This window comes from Budorcas taxicolor, chromosome 12, assembly GCF_023091745.1.
Source record: "Budorcas taxicolor isolate Tak-1 chromosome 12, Takin1.1, whole genome shotgun sequence".
In the NCBI taxonomy this organism is placed as follows: domain Eukaryota; kingdom Metazoa; phylum Chordata; class Mammalia; order Artiodactyla; family Bovidae; genus Budorcas; species Budorcas taxicolor.
In genome coordinates, this window is record NC_068921.1 from 36,155,018 (window position 1) to 36,177,882 (window position 22,865).

A 22,865-nucleotide genomic window follows, 5' to 3' on the forward strand; every position below is an offset into this window, starting at 1 on the left:
CCAGATGAAGTCTACCAGACATTTAAAGAAGAATTAACACTGTTTTTTCTCAAATTCTTTCTAATCATGTTCAACATAATCAGTTATTAGGGATATGCAAATCAAACCAGGAAAGACATCACATCCATCAGGATGGCTACTATCAAAATAAACAAAAAGTAACAATATTAGTGAAGGGAAATTGGTTAGCTGATTGAAGAAACGATGATTCCTTGTGCACTGCTATTGGAAATGTAAAAAGGTGCCACCACTATAGACAACAGAATGGAGGTTACTCAAAAAATTGAAAAATGGAATTACCATAAAATTCGGCAGTGCCACTCTAGGTATACTATATCCAAATATTTTCTCTATAGTTAATCATTGTTGTATGGTACCATATGTATCTATCAATATTAAGGGATTTAGTCAGCATTTCATTGAATTTAGACATATCTGAAGACAAAATAAATTAATCTTTTATATTATTCAAGTCTTCCCATTCAGATATATGTAAATCTGTCCACTCTGGTTTTCTTGCATGTCTTACTGTATTATTTTACAATTTCCTTCATAAAATTCTTGCATATTTGTTACAGTTGTTCCCATTGCTTGCAATAGTGAAATGGATTTTTCCCATTACATCATAAAATGTTTACATAGCAAAGAAACACAATAAAGTGCAAAAATATGAAAAAGATACATGCTATATAATGTGTATATTCCATACTTTAGGAAGAAGACAAATTAAACTGACAAACCTTTAACTATTTATTTGATAATATTTAGTGTTGGCAAGAACATGGAAAAACTAGTAGAAAGGGCAGTGAGTTTTGTGGTCCAGTGGAAAGCAATCTGGCAGTGTCTATACAAACATGTATGTAATATGCACATATGCATGTTCAGTCACTAAGTTATGCCCAACTCTTTGGGACCACATGGACTATTGCCAATCAGGCTCAACTGTCCTGGGATTTTCCAGGCAAGAATACTGGAGTGGGTTGCTATTTCCTCCTCCGGGAGATCTTGCTGACCCAGGGATAGAACCCCTGTCTCCTCTGTCTCCTGCATTAGCAGGCAGGTTCTTTACCACGGAGCCACATGCTGACTGGTTCTCCAGAATCTCCCCCAGAGAAAACACACATGAACCCAAAGGAACTACTTTATATATATTTCATGCAGCACTGTAAATAACAGAAAAACCCAAATAGATTAAATGTCCACCAACAGAATATCTGAACTGCTAAAAAAGTGCACGTCATTAAGTGCCACACAGCATTTTAAAAAGAAATCCTTACATACTAACTCAGAAAAATGTCTAAGACATACTACTAAGTAAAAAAACCAAGATGCAGGAAGATGTATATAGCTGTTTATTGTTGTTCACTCACTAAGTCATATCTGTGTCTGACTCTTTGAGGCACCATGGACAGTACCTGTGGTATACCAGGCTCCTCTGTCCTCCAGTATCTCCAGACTTTGCTCAGAATCATGTCCACTGAGTTGGTGATACTATCTAACCACCTCATCCTCTGCTGCTCCTTTCTCCTTTTGCCCTCAATCTTTCCCAGCATCAGGGTCTTTCCCCATGAGTTGGCTCTTTGCATCAGGTGGCCAAAGTATGGCATACAGCATACATGTTTTCAACATGCACATATAATTTATTATTACAGGTACATGTTAATATATGCCCAGGAAGGATTTAGAGTAATACACACTAAATTGGTACTACTACTCATCTCTGGGCAAGTGAGGAAAGGAGCCAGGAGATCAATGATAGATGAACACAGATTATGACTTCATGTTGCTTACCATCTAGCCACAAAATCTCTTTTAAGAAAATCTCTTTTAATACCTTTATCAGATATGAGACAATGCTACTCTGGTTTTAGAAGCTGATAGGAATCATTTAATTAACATATTAAAATCCATTCAAGGGCTATGCCAGCATCTAAAAAATAATCTCTTTTGATCTAGTAAATAAATGAATAAATCAATTAATTGATTCAAGTTACCTCTAGAGTGTAGAATTTCCAAGTTAAGGAATAATCTCTTCTTTTCCATAGGGTCAAACTTTAACTGCAAGATAATTTCAAATAATTTTAATTTTCTCTGGGGATCTCATCCACTCCCCTGATTTTAAATAAAACCTCAATGCCCAGACTGATTAACTCATCTCAGTTGAGGTGTCTCAAAGCCCCAAACCACCTACTCCCACATCCAAGTCATCTGAACTCCCTTTCACCATTTATCTACCCCTCCTCCAATCTTTGCCATTTGGGAGAAGTTAATGTATCAAGCTTCCCAGGTGGCTCAGTGGAAAAGAACCCGCCTGTCAAGCAGGAGACTTGGGTTCAGTCCCTGGGCTGGGAAGATCTCCTGGAGAAGGGCATGGCAACCCATTCTAGTATCTTGTGGGAGAATCACTATCCATGGACAGAGGAGCTGGGCGAGTACAGTCCACGCAGGTGGCAGAGAGTCAGACAGGACTGAGGATGTGCGTACATGCCCTGGCCCTGACACTCTAAGGCTCCTCCTGACCTCACTCTGCTGAAAACAGGCTCCTCACGCTTCTGCTGAACTAGCACTACCACCACCACACAGAACTGAGACTTGTGGACCAGCCTAACATACTGGTCAGTACAACTCACATTAATCTGCTGAAGACCCTGGCAACATAAGGAAAGAGATTATCAAAAATGTCAGTTGCTTATTTATGTATTTATTTGGCTGCATTGGGTCTTAGTTGTAGCATGTGGGATCTAGTTCCCTGACCAGGGATCAAACTGAGCCCCTGCATTAGGAGCTTGGAGTCTTAGCCATTGGACCACAAAAGAAGTTCCCAAAATGTCAATTGTTGATAATAGTATATATGCAAAATGAGTAGTATGCTGAGAATGAAAAAAATCATAATGTTATTTTAAAAATACAAATCTTGAGGGACCTTATAAACTTTTTTCTGTCTGAAACCTCTAGCTATGCATCACAATCTTACTTAAAATACTTAACTTAAAAACCTCAACACCTGCTTCACTGACTACGCCAAAGCTTTGACTGTGTGGATCACAGTGTGAAAAAGTTCTTAAAGACATGGGAATATCAGACCACCCTACCTGTCTCCTAAGAAACCTGTATGCAGGTCAAGAAGCAACAATTAGAACCAGACATGAAACAATTGACCGGTTCCAAATTAAGAAGGGAGTATGACAAGGCTGTATTCTGTTGCCTTGTTTTTTTAACTTACGTGCAGAGTATATCGTGTAAAATGCTAGGCTGGATGAATCACATTCTGGAATCAAGACTGCTGGGAGAAATATCAACAACCTCAGATATTCAGATGATACCATTCTAATAGCAGAAAGTGAAAAGGAACTAGAGAGCCTCTTCATAAAATTAAGATGCTTGATGAAAGTGAAAGAGGAGAGTGAAAAAGCTGCCTAAAAATTCAACATTCAAAAAACTAAGGTCATGGCATCTGGTCCTATCACTTCATAACAAAACAGAAGGAAAAAGTGGAAGCACAGATAGATTTTACTTTCTTGGGCTCCAAAATCACTGTGGACAGTGACTGCAGCCATGAAATTAAGATGCTTACTCCTTGGAAGAAAAGCTGTGACAAACCTAGACAACATATTTAAAAGCAGAGGCATCACTTTGCCAACAAAGGTCCATACAGTCAAAGTTATGGTTTTTCCAACAGTCATGTATGGATGTGAGAGCTGAACCACAAAGAAGGCTGAATGCCAAAGAACTAATGCTTTCGAACTATGGTGCTAGAGAAGACTCCTGAGAGTCAAACCAGTCAACCCTGAAGGAAATCAACCCTGAGTATTCATTGGAAGGACTGATGCTGAACCTCCAATACTTTGGATACCTGATGTGAAGAGCTGACTTACTGAAAAAGACACTGTGAAAGACTGAAGCCAAAAGGAGAAGGGGGTGGCAGAGGATGAGATGGTTTGATAGCGTTACCCACTCAATGCACATGAATCTGAGCAAAATCTGGGTGACGGTGGAGGACAGAGGAGCCTAGCGTGCTGCCATCCATGAGGTCGTAAAGTCTGACATGACTTAAGAGACTGAACAACAACTGCTACACACTACAACTCTAGACTTCAATAAAGAAAGTGAAGTCGCTCGGTCGTGTTCAACTCTTTGTGACCCCATGGACCGTAGCCTACCAGCTTCTCCGTCCATGGAATTTTCCAGGCAAGGGTACTGGAGTGCGGAGAAGGCAATGGCAACCCACTCTAGTACTCTTGCCTGGAAAATCCCATGGACGGAGGAGCCTGGTAGGCTGCAGTCCATGGGGTTGCTAAGAGTCGGACATGACTAAGCAACTTCACTTTCACTTTTCACGTTCATGCATTGGAGAAGGAAATGGCAACCCACTCCAGTGTTCTTGCCTGGAGAATCCCAGGGACCGGAGCCTGGTGGGCTGCCATCTATGGGGTTGCACAGAGTCGGACACAACTGAAGCAACTTAGCAGCAGCAGCAGCAACAGTACTGGAGTGGGCTGCCATTTCCTTTTCCAGGGGATCCCCGCACCAGGAATCGAACCCAGGTCTCCTGCATTGCAGGCAGACACTTTACCCTCTGAGCCACTAGGGAATCCCCTAGACGTCAATAGTACACAAAAATTTATTCTGCAGTTACAAAGTCCTTCAAGTGTTGTGTAAAACTTGATCCAAAAAATACATCTTAAAATATGCAATAAAACAACAGATATGCTCAAATGTGTTGTAATCCAACTTTTAACACACTTTAAGATCACCAACTTATCTTGTTACCCCAAGTTAAGTGTTTGGTGCTGGTCTTCAAAATTCTCTTCTCAGTACTATTTTAATAACAGAAACCTAAGATTACAAATGGACTTGTTTAAAAAATAAGCTGCACATATAAAAATTAGCGATTCTGATTATGTAAAACAATTTTTTTTGCAGGTAAACAATCAAAATAAAAAATTAAAAACTACAATTATTACCCAGAGCCTCATAGTTGAAAATTATTTACCCAACAGTAACTTTCTCAATGACAATTTATAGTTTTTACATATTGGAGCTGTCCATAAGAACTTTGAGATTTGAATATCTTAAAGTGAAAGTCAAAGTGGCTTAGTCCTGTCTGACTCTTTGTGACCCCATGGACTGTATGTAGCCTGCCAGGCACCTCTGTCCACGGAATTCTCTGGGATAGACTACTGGAGTGGGTAGCCATTCTCTTCTCCAGGGCATCTTCTCAAGCCAGGGATCGAACCCAGGTCCCCAGCATTTCAGGCGGATTATTTACCATCTCAGCCACCAGGGAATATCTTAAAAGTTCTGTTCAATTCTAAAATCCCAATTTGTGCTCTGACAGGAATAGAAGAAAATTAACCAACTGAAATAAAAAATGGGATACATGGAATCAACACATTGTCTCAGCATACTTGCTTCCTAACTTAAAATGCCCTACATAAAATACTGTTAATCCAATGGGAGAAAGCATTTGGGTTTAGGCTCATCTTGCATTGCTTAAATAAAACATGAAAGGTGAACACGTCAATGTTCTCTTATAGTAAGTGTTACTCAATAATATATGCATGAATAATATTGCCAGTAGACAGATATGAATGCCTAAATAGAGATACAAAATTTCTAATTATACCACACCTTTTGACAACAACAGAGCTCCAGCATGCATATATATTCTTTTCATCACAGTTACAACACAGCATCTGACTAAAGGTAAAGATTCACTTTGCCTCAAATGCATTAGTAAGGCACTCTGTACCTCAAACAAGGGCAACATACAATAAAACTTCTAAAAATAGGAACAGTGTTGTACAAAGACGGTATGTCAAGCTCCAAAACCACACAAAGGTCTGAAATGTTCACTGTCAGTATCGGTGTGACATCTGAATATTCAGAGTTGTCCCACCACATGGGGTACAAGAGTCCAGCGCAAGAGAACCTACAGGAGAACTCAGAAAAGCAGGGCCACTCTCCCTTTCCCTCAACTGTTTGACAAAGGACAGCAGGAGGAACACATACTATTAAGGATGCACTAAAGAAGGTACCATAAACGTGAAGTATTTTTAAATATCAAAATACTTCATAAGTACAACTAAAGGTACCTAACTCACATTAAGTGCACGATAAATTCACATGTAATAAAGAACTTTGATTTAATCAAAGTGAATTTAAAATTGTCAGGTTATCTTTTTGCCTGGTGCATTAAAGCACCATTAGTTGATGCTTTTCAGTAAAAAGTAGAAGATTTTTAATTCTGAGCTAAATCGTTAAGGAAAACCACCACCACATCCCTTCAAAAAGTGAGACTCCCCTGATGTCAGTGGTTAGGACTCCGAGCTTCTACCACAAGGGTCACAAGTTCAATACCTGGTTTGGGAACTAAGATCACACATGCTGCACAGCGCAGTCAGAAAAAAGTATATCCGTGTATAAATTATAGTTGGGCCTCCCTTTTGCTGAGTTCCTTCATATCAGCAGATCCAACATATGCAGCACTATTAAAAAAAATCCAGGCATAAATGGACCCACAATTCAAATCCATGTAGTTCAAGGGTCAACTGTATTTGAAAGAATCTTAGCTTTCATTAGTATACATATGTTGACATTACAGCCAAGTCCTGATTATACATTTTGTATGTCCTCATCTGCAAATGTGTACTTAACCAATTAACCTTCCTCCACCAACATCACAAATAAGTACAAAGAAAAATTTTAGAATGGTAAATCTTTTGGGAAAGTATGTGGTGATAATATAAGCTTTACCCATCTATTGATAGCTGAAAGATCTAATCCCTGATCCACTATATCTGAATGATTTAATGCCTGAAAAGACCTTTAAACTCATTACAGAAGTTATATTCATTTTAAGTTACAGTATTTAAGAAATAGACACTAAATTGCACACATACACACTGAAAAAAAAGAGAGTATATTATTTCTGATTCAAATAGACCCTATTAGTTTAAAAGCAGTCAAATAATTATCTTATAGTTATCTAATTGACAACTGCGGTACTACTTTTTTTTCTTAAAGGTATTCAGTAAGATTTAACATTCCATATTTGTTTACCCACTGGTCTCCAGGAAAGGAATACAGGCTGAAAAGATTGTAACTTCCAGTTTTTTTCAATTTCTATATTTGTGAAATAAGCATATTATATACTTTAAAACAGGACAACACAAAGGACTTCCCTAGAAATCCAGTGGCTAGAACTCCACACTGCTAATACAGGGGGCACAGGTTTGATCCCTTATCAGGGAACTAAGATCTTATAGGCCTCAGTGTGGCCCAAAGATTAAAAAATAAATAAATAAAATAAATGAAAATTTACAAATGAAACAGGACACCGCAGCTGCTGAACTCAGGCCTGTAACCAAAACTGGTTAAGTTCAAATCCTGTTTAAACGAATACTACTGCCTGGGTTATCTGCTTATGCCTATTTCCTCCTCTAAGAATTAGGAATAAAAACACTAAGTTTTCATAAAGATTAAATTATTTAATATGTTAAAAATTAGTCTGGACATGTGTTGATAATTATAGAATGTAAATGATAGGTACACAGAGGTTCAATATACTGTTCTCCCTCATAAAGTTGATAGTTGCCATAGTAACTTAAAAAAAAACACACAAACTTATGCTGGCATACAATACAGGCTCAATACATGCTATTTTTATGACCCTGCAGGCCATTTGCCAAGATTTCCTTAAAGGAAATAATACATGAAAGTATCGGGGACCTGCCTAAAGCGGTATTTGCTTAATACAAGTTGCCATCCTCACATCATCCTTCACAATCAGTACTCAGTTTGTGTTCATCGTCTATTATTTTTTGGCCCATTTGAGACTTAATATTTAAGTATAAGCGACCATACTCATGACTCACCTTTGACAGAGATCTGCAAGTTAACTATCAGTGGGCTCCAGAGATGTGTCCAGAACAGTAACTTCACTGATATTTTGTAACTCATTACAACGGATGGAAAATGACCTGTTATGTTTACCTTACTGTCTAGCATATTACAAGGCTACTTTAAAACCGACAAATTGCAAGCATTAAACAATTACTCTCAGGTAACACGTCAGCAACAACTCAAGGAAACACTAAGCATCACGAAAGATTTGGGGCTAAGAGTAACCAGAGCAGGGAACTAGGTGATAAAGTAAGACAACAGGAGGAGGGGGCCTCACGCCTTTCCTAAGCAAACACGTCAAAGACATCCACCAACTCATGAACCCTAAGAGTCAAAATTCATGTTTTACATCACACACTCAGATCTAAATCTGCCTTTCTGCTTCTCAAACCCTTTCGATCAATTCTCCATTGAAAAGGAAGAGAAAGTGTTAAAAGATGGTTGCAGACCAGGCGTCAAACGAAACGACTTCAATTCCCACCCTGGAACTCTAGAGGGCGCCAGCAATATGCCCTCCTTCCTCCACCCCTCCTCCCGGGTAACGTGAGCAGCGGCAGGAGCCCGTCGTCTGGTTGCTGAGGTTGGTATTGCAGCAGGAGCGCTCTCTGCAGCGGTGCAAACAGCAGCGCCCACTCCCAGCTGCCTCACCAGCCATTATCCAGGCTGCGCCCCGGGGGCAGTGCCACCCAGGGGAAAGCTCCTCCCCCTCAAAACAACGGGGACGCACCGGTCCCCAGGCCGAGGCCCTACATTAACCTGCCAACGTCTTCCAGGAGCATCAAATTAGGGGCGAAAGACTCACAATCGGGGTGTTGTCCTCCTCACGCTCAGCCAAAGATGCACCAGGTAGGGATGAATTCAACTCCTGGTCCTGGGATAAGAGAAAAAATGAAAAAATGGATCAACAACATCTAACCAGGTGGAAGAACCAAGTCTTTTCCAACAGAAGGAGGCAGAGAACGGAATAAGAGGTCAAGGAGGTTCGGACCTTCGATTATTGCTCCCTAGCCAGGCATCAACAATCCCCTCCAACGTAAAGTAGAGCAAAACGGCATAAAATTTTTATTTGGGACCAAAACCCACGTGAAAGGCAAACCCTGGGGGGAGGAGGCGGAGGGCAGCAGGCCTGCTCAGGGAGGGGGAGGGGTAAGGGAAGGGCGAGCGCAGCCTCGACGCCAGCGGAGACTCCGATCCCCGGGATCGGCCCGCCCAGCGCCGTCTCTGCCGCGCCCGCACCCACGCCGGGCTGGGGGGAGCGCGCGTCGCCGCGGGGCGGAAACCCCCCGCCTGTGCCCCCGGCTCTTGCCCCGGGCCCGAGACTTGCCCCCCCGCAGTCGGCGACCGGCAGCGCTGCCTCCCCGTCCGCCATTAGAGACCCAGCCAAACAATACGTGCGGAGCCGAGCCGCGCGCGCGCCGGGGCCGGGGCGGCCGAGGAGGGGACCGGCGCGGGGGGCCCGCGCCCTCGCCCTCAAACTCGGGGACCTCGCGCTGTCGCTGGGAGAACGCTAACGGGACCCCGAGCCCCCACGGAGGCGCCCCTCCCCCACCCACCCCACCCCACCCCCACACAGCGCGACCCCCACAGCCGGCCCCCGCCCCGGGCGGCCCGGGGCGACCCCCGCCGCCGGCGGCTGCCTCACTCCGCCCTCGCGGCCGCGCCCGCACTCCCGCAGCCCGCGGGCCGCCCGCCAACGCGCCTGGGACATCAGCGGAGCCGCCGGCAGCCTGAGGCCCCGAAGCGGCAGCGGCGACGGCGGCCGCGCCGCGGGGCGCTCGTCCCGGGTCGGTGGGAGGCTTCGGAGGCCGCCCTCACCCATCTCCGCCTCCCGGCGCCTCCGCCTCCGGAGGCTGCGCCGCTCCCGGCCACCCCCACTGTCGGCGGCCCTGAGCTGGAGACACGGCGGGGACAAGCCTCACCCGGTTCTGGCTGCGGCTCCGCGGAACGAACCTCCCCGCCCCCGGCCCACCCCCCTTCGGCAACACGCGCAACTCCGCTCGGTCCAGTCCCGGCTTTAGCGCTGGTGAGGAGGCGGAGGCGGCGGCCGCGGCGGCGCGGCCCGACCCGGCAGGCCCCGCCCCCTGCGCCCTCACTGGCGGCCGGGGAGGGCGGCCTGGGCGCCTCGGGGATGCCCATTGGCTGCGTCCGCCTTCCTTCAGGACCCCCCCTTGAGGGGGTGGTCCGATGCCCTGTCCGTCAGCCGCAGACCACACCCCCGCGCCTCCATTCCATACAACCCCCCCTTCCCCGCCCCCACCGTGGCCCGGCCCGTCAGGGTCGGGCCGCCGACTCCGATTCCCGCAGCACCGGCCGCGGCTCGGCCCCTGGGGCTGGGCGCTGTTGGGCCCCGGCGGCCCGAAGACCTGATCCGGGCCACCTGCCCTCGCAACGGCTATGAGCGCCGCCTCCTCAGGAGCGCCGCGGCCTCGATGTCCCCCAAGCCCTCCCTGTCCAGTGTCTGGGAGCCCCGTGAGGGCTGGAAGGGCAGGGGCTTCGGCGAAGGGGGCGGGAGCAGGGGTCTGGAAGGCCGGCGGCGGGGCCCCGCGCGCTCCTAGGGCTGGAGGCGCTTCCCCTCTCCTCAGCCCCGTGGGGAGGCGTCCCCCGCTCCCGTCATGGCTGAGGGAGGAGACGACGTCCTCCATCTTGTCGGGGCCGCGGGGGGAACTGGGGGCAACTCCGACTGGTCCCAAGAAGCCGGGGCTGGGCCCCGCGGTGGAGACGGCGCCCGCTGCCGGCTGCGAACCTGGGCCTGGCCGACGTGACGGGGTCCGGCCCGGACGCCGCTCCCGCCTCCGCCGGTCAAGATGGAGGCGACTGCGGGTCCTCGATCCCGGCGCCCGCCTGTCGGAAGGGCTGGGCCGGGCCCGCCGGACCCCGGCCTCTGCGCTCGTCTGTCTCGCGGCGTACAAGGCCGCGGGGCAGGAGGGTGCGCAGGTGCGAGGCCTGCCGGGCGGGACCGAGCGAGCTCCTACCGAGGAGCCACCTGGGCCGCGGGGCTCGGCTTTTGTTCGCCGTCTACACCTACGTCCCGGGCGCGCGTCACGGGCTCTGCGGGTCCGGAGGTTCCACGTAGGAGGCGGGCGGGGAGGCCGCCCTGGCGGCCGTCGGTGGGACTGCAGCCGGCGCCGTTGGGGCGTAAATGGATGGATACAGTGGACCTAATTGCACACACCGCCTGCTAGTGTAAACAGACGCGTGATGTTCAACTTTAAAGTTCAACACGATGGTGGACAACATGAACTTTCTAATGAAATTATAATCATCCATGAAGGTCTCAGAAAAGACAACTTTAAGAGACGCTACTTAAGGAGCACAGTCTAGTAGAAAGTTTCATTGCGTATAAATCAAGTAATGAATATACTGGTCTTTATTTAAATTGGAAGATACGCATTTAAATATGCATTTTAACCCACTTCCTCAAAATGGTACCATTTATTTTTCTGCATTTTATTTCTTAATTATAAAGTTTTTCAGTTTTCAGTAAAAACAAAATATCCTTGTAAGACTATGTGTATTACCCAGTACCGTTTTACACTGACATTCTTCACGTCACCGTTTTCACGACAGAAACGTCCGCTATTACAAAATGCGCGATAACATTGTAATCAGTCCATGAAAACTTACATCATCCCCTTTCTGTTAACCACAAACCATTGCAATAACTTCTCTTCACTGAGTTTATAATTATATGGCTTAAGTAGCTGCTGCTGCTGCTAAGTCGCTTCAGTCGTGTCCGACTCCGTGAGACCCCATAGACGGCAGCCCCCCGGGGCTCCCCTGTCCCTGGGATTCTTAAGTAGAGATACTTCCAAATAAGCTCTGTCACAGACTTTAGTGACAGATTGGATTACTGCATGCCGTTTAATTTAAGGAAGCTCTATATTGACACTAATTATCTAACTATTGCTGTTTTATAATTAACAAGAGTAATAATTGCTTATTAGTATATATGTCACATTTTGTCTTCATTCAAATCCATTTGTCTGTGAAAATGTTCACTAGATTACCTACATGATATCGGAGAATTTTAGTGGAGACTTGAAAATGGGGGAAAACATTTTGTGTCATAATTTAAATAAAAGCTACATTTAATTTTATAGAAAAGCACTTATAAAAACAAATATTTGAATGTTCACAACAGAATTATTTGTAATTTCCAAAACGTAGAAACAACTGAAATGTCCATTAACTAATGAATGCATAAACAAATGTGGTAGATCCATACAATAGAATATTACTCAGCAATAACAAGGAATGTAGCTCTGACACGCTACAATATGGATGAACTTTGAAGACACTATGCTAAGAAAAATAAGCCAGCCTATACATTGTATGATTCTATTTATGTGACTTGTCCAGGCAAGGCAATCTATAAAGATAGAAAGTAGGTTAGTTCCCTAGGCCTGGGGAGGTAGGGAATGATAGCTAAAGTGTAGGGAGCGTCTTTTTGGAGCAAATTGTAGTAATAATTGGACAACAGCTCTGAATATGCAAAAAAAATTGAATTTTTCATTTTAAATGGATGCACTGAAAAAAATGGATAAATTATATGGTATGGAATTCTACAGTCCATGGGGTTGCAAAGAGTCAGACATGACTGAAGCAACTTAGCACACACACACGCATGAAATTATAACTTGAGAAGGCTTTTACAAAAATGTGTGTGTGTGCGGTGTTATTCTGTGCTAATCACAAAAGCAGACTAAGCTTTGCAAGAACGCAACATGAAGATCTGAGCAGAGGACTTGTATTTTAAATACTTGTTTGGCCACTCAAACCCTTGAGAAAGTTTCCTTCTCTTCTGATCTGGACGAGAATGCAGAACTGACATGGATGTGACTCCACCATTCCTCAGCTCTGTGACCCTAGACCTTCCAGAGCCTCAGTATCTCAGTCAATAAAATGAAGGAATTGTACATAATGTGCCCTTGAATAAAAGTCCACTTGTCTCTTCAGTCTTTTCATCCCTCAGGATCCCAATGTCTCCTCCATCTCTTCTCACTTTCCCAACTTATTATGAACATTGCTTTCCTCTCAGTTCCTGTGGCTTTTTAAAAATTATTAAATAACCCAGTATATTTACTACATATATATATGTATACACTTTCCCCCATGCTGGAATGCAAGGACCCACCATGTTTCTCATTTTACTTCCCAGGCATCATTGCCCACCCAACTGCCTTCTAAACTTTAGAGGTCCTGACTACAGTAGAAGCAAATTTTTAAAAAGAAAACTGTATCCTGATTATGGAGGTCATTTCCAGTAATCAAATTATATGATTTTCATAAAATCATTAGCTGAAAATAATTATTTAAAGCTTAATTTTTGCCCATTTAAGAGTTCCTTATATTATCAACTATTGTTTTTTGAGTTTCTGTACTAGGTTACAATTCTCTAAGAGACTGAGATCAAAAATTAAGCAAATCCAACAACTTTTAGTTTAGCATACTTTAAAAAAAATATTTTTCATACTTCCATAGGTAACAAACACACAGTGACAAAAACAAAAAGCAAACAATAACGACAACAAAAATTGGAAAACCAGTGCAAAAAGAGCAAAAGAAAAAAAATTACCTGTAATTCTTCACCCAAGGTTGGCTCCTGGTAACAGGTCATATGCTTTTCCCCAGCAGTTTTAGGTTCACAGCAAAACTGAGCAGTAAATACACAATTGCCATGGGCCCACTGCCCTACACATGCACAGCCCACTCCACTATCAGCGACCTCTCTAAAGTGGTCCATTTGCTACAGGGAATGAACCTGCATTGACCCAACACTCTCACCTCAAGTCTACAGGTTACATGAGGGTTCACTTCTGTTACAAAGGTTATGCTAGTATATACATTCTATGGGTTTTAACAAATGCATGTTGGCATAGTTTCACTCCCCTAAAAATCCTGTGTTCCACCTATTTAACTCTCCATCTCTGTAACTCATGCCAATCACTGACCTTTACACTGTCCATAGTCTTATATTTCCCAGGATGTCATATAGTTGGAATCATATAGTAAACAGCCTTTTTAGATTGACTTCCTCCATTAGGCAGTAAGCATTTAACAGTCCTCCATGTCTTTTTGTGGATTCATAGCTCATTTCTTCTCAGTGCTGAGTAATATTCCATTGTCTGGACATACCACATTTATTTATTCTTTCACCCACAGAAAGAAGCCTTGGTTGCTTCCAAATTTTTGGCAATTATGAATAAAACTCCTATAAATATCCATGTTCAGGGTCTTTTATAAATATGTTTGTAACTAATTTGGATAAATACCACAGAGCATGACTGTTGTATCTTATGTTAAGAGTATGTGTAGTTTCGTAAGAAACTGTCTTCACAGTGAACTTCTGCATCTCCTCTGGTAATGAGGAGAGTTCCTGATGTCCATGTCTTCATCAGCATTTGGTGCCTTCAGTGTTCTGGTTTCTCACCACTTAATAGGTGTGTAACAGCAAGGTGGTTTCTACTTGCTGTTAACATTTTGATGTATCAGTATTTTTCCACAGAATGTTTTCAAAAATTTATATCATCCTTAAGAAGTATATCTTGCTCATTTTTTATTATGTGATATAGAAGTGAAAAAGAGATTCAGTAAAAAAAACCTGTTGATACCTAGAAGAATAAAATTGTCCTTGAGAACAGAGTCATCATCTTTATTGTTGTCAGATAAATAAAAAGATTTTAAGATGAGATGCATACAGTGGAGACAAATATGTAGCTATGAAAGACTTGTACTTTGACTTCCCTCTGCCTCTAAGACAGAAATCGAGTCCAAGAACCCACCTATGGAAAAGCAGGACCAAGACTGGCTGTATACTCATGACAGGTAGGGAGATTAAAAAAAAAAAGCTTATTTTTTATGTGATGTGACATAAAACAATTAGTGGGAAATGCATTTGAGACACCATAGCTGTATTGATAAGAAACTAATTTTGAATTCAATCATCATTTTTAAATGTAATAAAGAAATAAGAAATATAACCAGTGTTAGAGTCATCAAGTTTGATAAGACAGAAAAGTTTTATCAACTAATGCTTAGTGAGGAGCTGTATTCAATATCCTGTGAGAAAACATAATGGAAAAGAAGAGGAAAAAGAATATGTATAAATATAACTGAGTTACTTTGCTGTACAGCAGAAATGAACACAAAATTGTAAGTCAACTCTACTTCAATAAAATTGAGTAAGAAAAACCTAATGCTTAGTGGTAGTAACAAAAATTAGTCATTGTTGTTAGCATAATATGGAATTTTTAAGACCTGTATATTCATTCATTCCACAGATATTAACTGAGTGTCTAAGTTATGCCAGATAATATGATAAGTGTGAGGGCTAGAACACAGAATAAGACGGATACAATCCTTGGCCTCAGGGAGCGTATAGTCTACCCTGGATTAGATAGACATGACAAACAAAGAATCTATGAAATTAATAAAGTAATTACAGTGGAGAGCTAGTAAGGGAACAGAGCTGGTTATTAGGGAGTACCATTGGAGACCTGTCGAGGTCTGTACTAATGACTTCCACTAGTACAGGACCTGTACTAATGACCATGGTACACCTTTTTGAGCAAGTGGTCTTTCCATTGAGATCTGCCCTGAAAGTGAAGTGAAAGTCGCTCAGTTGTGTCCTACTCTTTGCAACCCCATGAACTATACAGTCCATGGAATTCTCCAGGCCAGAATACTGAAGTAGGTAGCCTTTCCCTTCTCCAGGTTATCTTCCCAACACAAGGATCAAACCCAGGTCATTCACATTGCAGGCAGATTCTTTACCAGCTGACCCACCAGGGAAGCCCAAAGAGATCTGCTCTAGGAGCAGCTATTAGAATAACAAGGGGGAGGCAGACAGAGGAGGAGCAATATCATAGGACCTTTCTTATGTTGTTGTTCAGTCACAGTCGTAACCAACTCTTTGCAACCCCATGGGCTGCAGCACACCAGGCCTCCCCGTCCCTCACTATCTCCCAGAGTTTGCCCAAGTTCATGTCCACTGAATCAGTGATGTTATTCAAGCATCTCATCCTCTGCCACTCTCTTCTCCTTTTGCCTTAAATCTTTCCCAGCATCAGGGTCTTTTCCAATGAGTCAGCTCTTCGAGTTAAGTGCCAAAGTATTTGAACTTCAACTTCAGTCCTTCCAATGAGTATTCAGGGTTGATTTCCCTTAGGATTGACTGTTTTGATCTCCTTGCTGTCCAGGGGACTCTCGAGAGTCTTCTCCAACACAATTATATGTGGACTTTAAAAAGAAATTATATAAATGAACTTACTTACAAAACAAAAAGAGACTCACAGACTTAGGGGATGAACTTATGGTTGTGGAGCAGGGGCAGGGGGATGAGAGGAAAGAGACAGGGAGTTTGGGATGGACATGTACACTGCTATATTTAAAATGGATAACCAACAAGGACCTACTGTACAGCACATGGAACTCTATTCAATGTTATGTGGCAGCCTGGACGAAAGGGAATTTGGGAGAGAATGGATATATAGATATGTGTGGCTGAGTTCCCTTGCTGCCCATCTGAAACTACCACAGTTAATCAGCTTACCCCAATACAAAATAAAAAGTTTAAAGTTTGCAAGGTGGGAAAAAAAAAGAATAACAAGGGAAATATTATTCTATTCTAGACAGCAGGAAAAATAAGAATTAAGCTCATCCTCCTAAGATCTGGAGATGACTCGGGTAGACAGTAGAGGGTCAAGTGAAGGGGTGACACCACAGGTGCCAGGAGAGCCAGCAAGAGTATAGTTCAAGGAGGGTTTAGTAGCCCTGCTGAGGAGTCTGGATTTTATTTTACTGCATGAAAGTGAAAGTGAAGTCGCTCAGTCGGGTCCAACTCTTTGCCACCCTATGGACTGTAACCTACCAGGTTCCTCCATGCATGGGATTTTCCGGGCAAGAGTACTGGAGTGGGTTGCCATTCTCCAGAGGATCTTCCTGACCCAGGGATCGAACCCAGGTCTCCTGCATTGTAGGCAGATGCTTTACAGTGTGAGTCACCAGGGAAGTCATGGAGAAGCCATAAAGATGGTTTTTAAGTGAAAAGGTGATAAGAAACTGACATGGTACATGTTAAGCAGATAACCCTGAGCATTTTGGGAGGCTAGCTCGAGGATGGCCAGAGTGGTCTGGGCCAGGCCAGCCTCTGCTGTGAAGTCAGTAGAGGGGACTGATGGTGTGAGGTTCCAAGACTTGGAAGGGACTGCGCTGTGATCTAGTGGTTAGGACTCCGTGCTATCACCAATGACAGTGTGGGTTCGATCCCTGGTGAGGGAAGTAAGATCCCTAACTTCAGGGGGCAGGGGAGGCAAAAATCTTTGACTGAGAAGCTAGTTTGAAATTTATATGCAAAGACTTTCTGATATCAAAGTCTTAGCAAATCTGATCAATTTTGTTCAAAAATAGATGAGAAGATTCACCAAAAAATACAAGCTAGGGACTTCCCTGGAGGTCCTGTGGCTTAGACTTCATGCTCCCAGTGCAGGGGACCGGGGTTCAATCCCTGGTCAGAGAACTAAATTCCACATGCCACAACTGAAGATCCTGCATGCTGCAACCAAGACCTGGTAAAGGCAAATAAGTACATTTTTTTTTTAAAAAATAGAAGCTCTCTATCAACAAGGACAGCTGATTGGAGGCATCCTAAATAGAACAAGAAATTAATCCTAATTTGAATTGATTGACTTTTTGAGAGAGTCCAAAATTTATAAGTAAAATATTATTGAGCATTTTACTTACAAATGCTTTTTACTTTCTTTTTTCACAAACTTGGAAAACAGCAGTTAGGTGGAAAAACAGCAGTTGCTGCTGCTGCTGCTAAGTCGCTTCAGTCGTGTCTGACACTGTGTGACCCCATAGACGTCAGCCCACCAGGCTCCCCCGCCCCTGGGATTCTCCAGGCAGGAACACTGGAGTGGGTTACCATTCCCTTCTCCAATGCATGAAAGTGAAAGCGAAGTCTCTCAGTCGTGTCCGACTCTTCCAGACCCCATGGACTGCAGCCTACCAGGCTCCTCCATCCATGGGATTTTCCAAGCAAGAGTACTGGAGTGGGGTGCCATTGCCTTCTCCGAAAAACAGCAGTTAAGAATACATAAATGCAAAAAAAAACAAAAACAAAAACATAAATGCTTCTGAATACAAATGACTGTTATTCTAATTTAATTATTTTCATATAACACCACAACAGTTCTTTTTAATATTAGAAATAACCCAGTATGAAAAAAAAGTGAAGCGGATTTTCTTTCCTTCTGTTCTTGTTTCCCTTATTTTCCAGTTAACCAAGCTGCCCCAGAGTCTATACGTAACGGCCCAGCTGCCCAGGAGCGTAGACAGTATCACCCAGTTGCCCAGGTGTCTATAGATAACCGTCCAGTTGCCCAGGGTTGGGAAGATCCCCTGGAGAAGGACGTGGCCACCCACTGCAGTGTTCTTGCCTGGAGAATCCCATGTACAGAGTAGCCTGGCGGGTACAGTCCGTGGGGTCGCCAAGAATCGGACACGACTGAGCGACAGAGCACAGCACAGGCTGCCCAGGTGTCTATCGATAACCATCCAGTTGCCCGAGTGTCCCAGAAATAAGACCTGGGGGGAGGTACCTGGCCGCGTGGACAACGGGGCAGGGCTCCGGGTAGCCTCCCAGGACAAGGCGCAGCCCGCACTGCAGGACCCCCCAGCGGAGGCGGGTGGAGGGAGACCTAACGCTGGAAGAGGGAGGGAGGCGCCCAGGCCAAGCTGGAAGCCGCGACGAAGGGCTGCCGAGTGCGGGGGTAGTGTAGTCTCCCGGTCTCCTGGACGTCCCCGCGGAGGCCGAGGCCGCGCTGGGGGGAGCTCCGCGCGGGGGACAGCTGGGGGGCCGAGCGGAGGGGGAGACAGCCGGGCGGGGAGCTAGTGGGGGGGCGGGGTACAGCTGAGGGGAGCGGACGGGGAGGACAGCTGTGGGGGCGAGAGAGGGGAAAGCTGGGGGAGACAGCTGAGAAGGCGAGCCAGGTGGGACAGCCGGAGGGGGTGGTTAACGGGGGAAGCAGCCCGGGGGGAGAGCGGGGGGGGGGTCACAGCTTGGGGGACGAGGTGGGGAAAGCGGGGGTTGGGGGACGAAGGGGGACATGAGGGGGCCGAGCAGGAAAGAAGGGGACAGCGGGCGGGGTGCGAGCGAGGGTGTTACAACTGGGGGAGCCGAGGAGGGGACACCTGGGGAGGTCCGACCATGGGGCGGTGGCGGCGGAGCTTCGTGGGTCCCGGGCGGCGGTGACCTCGCGGCCTCGGGGGTTGAAACGCGTCTGGACGCGTGGTGAGCGGCTGGATCCCAGGTGAGGGGTGGCGGCTCCGCTCCCAAACCTCCGGTTTCAGGTTGCACCCTGGATCTCTCTCGCACGCCTTCTGCCCCGGGCTAGGTCACGGACCCCCAGTCTTGCCCCCGAGCTGCACCCCACAGACGGCTTCCTCCGGGTCCGCCCTCCCCAGCGGGCGGGTTGACAGCCGAGGGCCTTTCTGTTCCCTCCACGACGATCCTTCCTGGTAGTCGGGGCTCGGCCCTTCTCGGGCGGGTGCGGGTGTGGGAGAGTCCGCTGGAGACCACCTCCAGGATGGGAAGGTACCAAATGGCAGACCGAACCATCTATCACCACCCTTTTCACCGGGATCCTGCGAGGACTGGGCCCTCCTGGTTCTTTGCAGACCTCCCCGACCATCCATCGTGGACCAGAGGACCCTCTGTCCTCTCTTGAGCCGCTGGCCCTTCTCCCTCGCTTGCTCCCCCGGGGGGCCACACTAGCTCCTCTCTGCCCTGTGCTCTGCTCAGGGTGCTGTTAGTTGAATGCTGGCTGGGGTTAGTGGACGTGAGGGGCAGAAGCAGGTCAGCTTTCTTCCTCTGCATCACTCTGGTCTTAGGGGCCAGAACAGCACCCCACCTGTGAGAGCCGGGGCTCTCACCTGATAGCTGTGCAGTCCTGCCCTGCATGGTCCTCGGAGCCATCTTCCCTGAAGCCAAGCATCTTCTCTCACCATAACAGCATGAAACTATTACCAGAAATCAATCACATTAAAAAAAATCGAGAAAAATGTTTACACAGAAATTAAACAACTTGCTCCTAAAAAAAATTGGTTAAGGAAGAAATCAAAACAAGAATTTAAAGGATAACCTTCAGTTCAGTTCAATTCAGTCGCTCAGTGGTGTCCAACTCCTTTAGACCCCATGAATTGCAACATGCCAGGCCTCCCTGTCCATCACCAATTCCCAAAGTTCACTCAAACTCATGTCCGTCCAGTCGGTGATGCTATCCAGCCATCTCATCCTCTGTCATCCCCTTCTCCTCCTGCCCCCAATCCCTCCCAGCATCAGAGTCTTTTCCAATGAGTCAGCGCTTTGCATCAGATGGCCAAAGTATTGGAATTTCAGCTTCAACATCAGTCCTTCCAATGAATATTCAGGACTGATTTTCTTTAGGATGGACTGGTTGGATCTCCTTGCAGTCCAAGGGACTCTCAAGAGTCTTCTCCAACACCACAGTTCAAAAGCATCACTTCTTCAGCGCTCAGCTTTCTTCATAGTCCAACTTTCACATCCATACATGACCACTGGAAAAACCACAGCCTTGGTTTGACAGACCTTTGTTAGCAAAGTAATGTCTCTGCTTTTGAATATGCTGTCTAGATTGGTCATAACTTTCCTTCCAAGGAGCAAGCGTCTTTTAATTTCATGGCTGCAGTCACCATCTGCAGTGATTTTGGAGCCTCCAGAAATAAAGCCTGTCACTGTTTCCATTGTTTCCCCATCTATTTCCCATGAAGTGATGGGACCACATGCCGTGATCTTAGTTTTCTGAATGTTGAGATTTAAGCCAACTTTTTCACTCTCCTTTTTCACTTTCATCAAGAGGTTCTTTAGTTCTTCTTCACTTTCTGCCATAAGGGTGGTGTCATTTGCATATCTGAGGTTATTGATATTTCAGCTTGTGCTTCATCCAGCCCAGTTTTTCTCATGATGTACTCTGCATAGAAGTTAAATAAGCAGGGTGACAATATACAGATTTGATGTACTCCTTTTCCTATTTGGAACCAGTCTGTTGTCCCATGTCCAGTTCTAACTGTTGCTTCCTGACCTGCATATAGGTTTCTTAAGAGACAGGTAAGGTGGTCTGGTATTCCCATCTCTTTCAGAATTTTCCACAGTTTAGTGTGATCCATCCACAGAGTCAAAGGCTTTGGCATAGGCAATAAAGCAGAAATAGATGTTTTTGTGGAACTCTCTTGCTTTTTTGATAATCCAATGGATGTTGGCAATTTGATCTCTGGTTCCTCTGCCTTATCTAAAACCAGCTTGAACATCTGGAAGTTCAAGATTCATATATTGCTGAAGCCTGGCTTGGAGAATTTTGAGCATTACTTTACTAGAGTGCGAGATGAGTGCAATTGTGCGGCAGTTTGAGCATTCTTTGGCATTGGCTTTCTTTGGGAGTGGAATGAAAACTGACCTTTTCCAGTCCTGTGGCCACTGCTGAGTTTTCCAAATTTGCTGACATATTGAGTGCAGCACTTTCACAGCATCATCTTTCAGGATTCGAAAGAGCTCACCTGGAATTCCATCAACTCCACTAACTTTGTTCATAGGGATGCTTTCTAAGGCCTACTTAACTTCACATTCCAGGATATCTGGCTCTAGGTGAGTGATCACACCATCGTGATTATCTTGGTCATGAAGATCTTTTTTGTACAGTTCTTCTGTGTATTCTTGCCACCTGTTCTTAATATCTTCTGCTTCTGTTAGGTCCATACCATTTCTGTCCTTTATCGAGCCCATCTTTGCATGAAATGTTCCCTTGGTATCTCTAATTTTCTTGAAGAGATCTCTAGTCTCATTCTGTTGTTTTCCTCTATTTCTTTGCATTGATCGCTGAGGAAGGCTTTCTTATCTCTGCTTGCTATTCTTTCGAACTCTGCATTCAGATGCTTATATCTTTCCTTTTCTCCTTTGCTTTTCACTTCTCTTCTTTTCACAGCTATTTGTAAGGACTCCCCAGACAGCCATTTTGCTTTTTTGCATTTCTTTTCCATGGGGATGGTCTTGATCCCTGTCTCCTGTGCAGTCTCACAAACCTCATTCCATAGTTCATCAGGCACTCTATCTATCAGATCTAGTCCCTTAAGTCTATTTCTCACTTCCACTGTATAATCACAAGGGATTTGATTTAGGTCATACCTGAATGGTCTAGTGGTTTTCCCTAGTTTCTTCGACTTAAGTCTGAATTTGGCAATAAGGAGTTCATGATCTGAGCCACAGTCAGCTCCCAGTCTTATTTTTGTTGACTGTATAGAGCTTCTCCATCTTCGGCTGCAAAGAATATAATCAATCTGATTTCAGTGTTGACCATCTGGTGATGTCCACGTGTAGAATCTTCTCTTGTGTTGTTGGAAGAGGGTGTTTGCTATGACCAGTGCGTTCTCTTGGCGAAACTGTATTAGCCTTTGCCCTGCTTCATTCCGTATTCCAAGGCCAAATTTGCCTGTTACTCCAGGTGTTTCTTGACTTCCTACTTTTGCATTCCAGTCCCCTACAATGAAAAAGGACATCTTTTTTGGGTGTTAGTTCTAAAAGGTCTTGGAGGTCTTCATAGAACCGTTCAACTTCAGCTTCTTCAGCGTTACTGGTTGGGGCATAGACTTGGATAACCATGATATCGAATGGTTTGCCTTGGAAATGAACAGAGATCATTCTTTCGTTTTTCAGATTGCATCCAAGTACTGCATTTCGGACTCTTTTGTTGACCATGATGGCTACTCCATTTCTTCTGAGGGATTCCTGCCCGCAGTAGTAGATATAATGGTCATCTGAGTTAAATTCACCCATTCCAGTCCATTTTAGTTCACCGATTCCTAGAATGTTGACGTTCACTCTTGCCATCTCCTGTTTGACTACTTGCAATTTGCCTTGATTCATGGACCTGACATTCCAGATTCCT

At 45.0% G+C, this 22,865-nt stretch overlaps 2 protein-coding genes across 5 annotated transcripts in view; one reads left to right on the plus strand and one right to left on the minus strand.

Annotated features, from left to right (window-relative positions):
* Nucleotides 1–9,908, minus strand: part of ZMYM2 (zinc finger MYM-type containing 2) — a 64,994-nt gene extending 55,086 nt beyond the window's left edge. For 3 of the 4 annotated variants that reach the window (XM_052649941.1, XM_052649940.1, XM_052649938.1), the window contains exon 1: nucleotides 8,662–8,717. In XM_052649941.1, the coding sequence (XP_052505901.1) occupies nucleotides 8,662–8,684 (23 nt within the window). In that variant the 5' untranslated portion in view covers nucleotides 8,685–8,717. Of the gene's footprint in view, nucleotides 1–8,661; nucleotides 8,777–9,824 lie in introns of those variants that run through there. The other variant, XM_052649939.1, reaches the window with a different exon arrangement.
* Nucleotides 8,743–10,303, plus strand: LOC128057573 (proline-rich protein 2-like). The gene is made up of 2 exons (XM_052650031.1): nucleotides 8,743–8,751; nucleotides 9,278–10,303. The coding sequence occupies exons 1-2, from the start codon at nucleotides 8,743–8,745 to the stop codon at nucleotides 10,301–10,303; spliced, it is 1,035 nt and encodes a 344-aa protein (XP_052505991.1).
* Nucleotides 10,304–22,865: the final 12,562 nt, after the last annotated feature.